This window comes from Cebus imitator, unplaced genomic scaffold (assembly GCF_001604975.1).
Source record: "Cebus imitator isolate Cc_AM_T3 unplaced genomic scaffold, Cebus_imitator-1.0 Scaffold115, whole genome shotgun sequence".
Lineage (NCBI taxonomy): Eukaryota > Metazoa > Chordata > Mammalia > Primates > Cebidae > Cebus > Cebus imitator.
The window spans coordinates 4,102,370-4,105,387 of NW_016107430.1; the positions used below are offsets into that span (position 1 = coordinate 4,102,370).

General features: G+C 43.4%; 1 protein-coding gene across 1 annotated transcript in view; it reads right to left on the reverse strand.

Annotated features, from left to right (window-relative positions):
- COIL (coilin) overlaps positions 1-3,018 on the reverse strand; it is a 22,342-nt gene that overhangs the window by 11,135 nt on the left and 8,189 nt on the right. Inside the window, exons 2-3 of the mRNA XM_017538828.2 lie at positions 696-1,794; positions 462-578 (exon numbers count right to left, since the gene is read on the reverse strand). Coding sequence (XP_017394317.1) covers positions 462-578; positions 696-1,794 — 1,216 coding nt within the window. The remainder of the gene's footprint in view (positions 1-461; positions 579-695; positions 1,795-3,018) is intronic.

The window sequence follows — 3,018 nt, forward strand, 5'->3', positions numbered from 1 at the left end:
AGTCTTGCTCTGTCACTAGGCTGGAGTGCAGTGCAGTGGGGCAATCCTGGCTCACTGCAACTTCCGCCTCCTGGGTACAAGTGATTCTCCTGCCTCAGCCTCCTGAGTAGCTGGGATTACCGACACCTGCCACCACGCCCAGCTAATTTTTGTATTTTTAGTAGAGACAGGGTTTCACCATGTTGGCCAGAATGCTCTCGATATCTTGACCTCGTGATCCGCCCACCTCGGCCTCCCAAAGTGCTAGGATTTCGGACGTAAGCCACCACGCATGGCCATAAGCTGTCTTATACTCTCACATTCCCACAGCCCCTCCATCGTGCAATGTTGGGGTGTCCACCCCCACCAGTCTGGCAGCCCTACCATGAACCCATGACAACACTGGGCTTCTAGTGGGAAGGGCTTTCACAAATACATTTAACCTGATTTGCTAAGTAAGTTTATTTGGAAGGGGAATGAACCTTTTTTGCTGCAACCGTTGTTTTAAAATATACCTTAAATGCAATCTTTTCTCCAACTCGAGGGGCAGCTGCTAACAGTGGTAACAGACTATAGTCCTTGTGTGTGTCCACTGGATTCTGAAAAATAGTGTTAGTCATGTGACATCATTACTGGTAAGAAAATATGAACCCATGACATGAACTCCACACTCTAAGGGGGAAGGGAGGAGGTAACTTATAAAAAATAATACTTACCTGGATAATAGTAGATGAATTTGTTACCACTTCATTTAATTGCTGTTGCCTCTGGTTGTCAGTGCTTCTATTCATAACACAGGAAACAGGATGCCCCCGTCCTCGACCTCTCCCCCGCATGCCCCGTCCTCTAGCTCCCTTCCAAGAAAAAAGGTTCTCTCCTCTACCCCAACCTCTTCCTAAACTAGTGGGGAGAGATATGCTGGGAGAAGGACCAGGAGCCTGTCCGCCACCATCTGAGCCAGAACGCTTCCATCCAGCAGCACCTGCAGTCTGTAATGACAGCCCTGGGCCTAGACAACCTCTTTCTGCAAAAAGGCCTACTGTCTTTAAGAAACCCGCAGCGCACTCTGGGGTGCTCAATGAGCACTGGTCATCTGAGTCTGAACTAGAGTCTGAACTAGAAGATGATGTTCCGGAGGTCTTGCCCTTGCTGGGGGTAAGGCTAAAGCCTGGTTTTGTAGCCAGTTTGTCTGCAGTTGTATTTCTGGTAGCGGGTTCTTCCTTTGATAACTCAGTTGGTAATTTCTCTGAGGAATTTCTGGCCTCCAAAGTGACTTTGCTGGGACCATCACTGATTGATTCATGACAAGACCCAGACTCTGAGGAGAAACTGGGACTCTCTTTTGAGCCAATGTTTACGCCACCTTTCCTTTTGGCTTTAGCAAGGCTGTTTCTAGCAGAACCTTTTGGAGAACTACATCTCTCAGTGGCCCAGTCTTTTACTGCCTGTACTTTAAGAGACTTGGGATTCTTGGCCTTTTTTTTATATTCACGTTTCTCCTTTTTCTTTAGTGGTTTTCTTTTGGTCTCTTCGTTATCACCCGCTGTGCCACCAGTTGCTTTATTTTTTCTCCTTTTTTTTTGGCTGACAGTCTTATCTGTGACAGCTTTTGGTTCCAGATCCAAGGCCTTCTCATTGTTACTGTTCTCTTGCCTCTTCCAACGCTTCTTTGAATATTTGTAATCTGGTTCAGTTTCTTCATCCTCCTCTAACTTAAATGACCGCTTCTTTGCTTTTCTAAGTGATAAATTAGTACTGTCACCATTACTGATGACTACAGAATTCTCAGCAACTCCTCTCTCTTCTAATTTAACTCTGTCAAAAGAACAAGAGAGAAAGCCTGAGTGAACAATTTGTAAACACGTCTCCAGGACTTAGTTATATACCAAGAAGACTCTACAAAATGTAACTACCATCAGTCAATGAAAAAATGCCACATCACTTAAAAAGACTCTTCTGACAAAATGGCCTATACAGCATTTACAGTCCACTTTCAAATGGCTAGTTTTATTTACTGGATAGCTACTGCATCCTAAACATTTTTTATACATTTTTCTCTAAACACCAACACAAAGCAGGTATTTTTAATTTTACAGATCACAAAATTACAGCTCAGACAAGTTACTTGTCCCAAATCTAGACCTGATTTAAGTAGCAGAAAGGCAATTCAAACTTTGATTTGTCTAACTTCAAACTCTCAATCTTTCTATGCATGTCATAGAAAGGTGACATATGCATGTCACCTACCCTAAAAGGTGATAATGATGGTTATCCATTTTGTTTCAGAATATGAGCTGCTGTCTTTAAAAAGATTTTAGTCTTATTTTAATTAAAGTAAATACTAAACAATTTATGTTATCTAGAGCAGTGACAGCCATCTGTACAATTCCATGACACTCTGTGAAGCTTAATTTTATATATCAACTTGACTGGGTTATTGGGTGCCCAGATATCTGGTTAAAATTACTCTGGCTCTTTCCACACCATCACAATAGTGCAGATGGTATCCTGGCTGATGTTCTCAAGAGCATCAACAATGCTGAAGAGCATGGTAAATGCCAGGTTCTTATTAGGCCAAGCTCCAAAGTCATTGTCCAGTTTCTTTTTTTAATTTAATTTTATTTTTTGAAACAGAGTCCCACTCCGTCACCCAGGTTGAAGTGCAGTGGTGCAATCTCAGCTCCCTGCAACCTCTACCTCCTGGGTTCACGCAATTCTTGTGCCTCAGCCTCCCAACTAGCTGAGATTACAGGTGCCTGCCATCATGCCTGGCTAATTTTTGTATTTTAAGTAGAGATGGAGTTTTGCCATGTTGGCCAGGCTGATCTTGAACTCCTGGCCTCAAGCACTCAAGTGATCCACCCACCTTGGCCTCCCAAAGTGCTGAGATTATAAGCATGAGCCATCGTGCCCAGCCCCATCATCCGGTTTCTTACTATGATGATGAAACCTGGTTACACTGACAAATCTGAAATCACCGATAATCACAGAGCTAAAAAAAAATTGATGTGATGCCGGGCGCGGTGGCTCAAGCCTGTA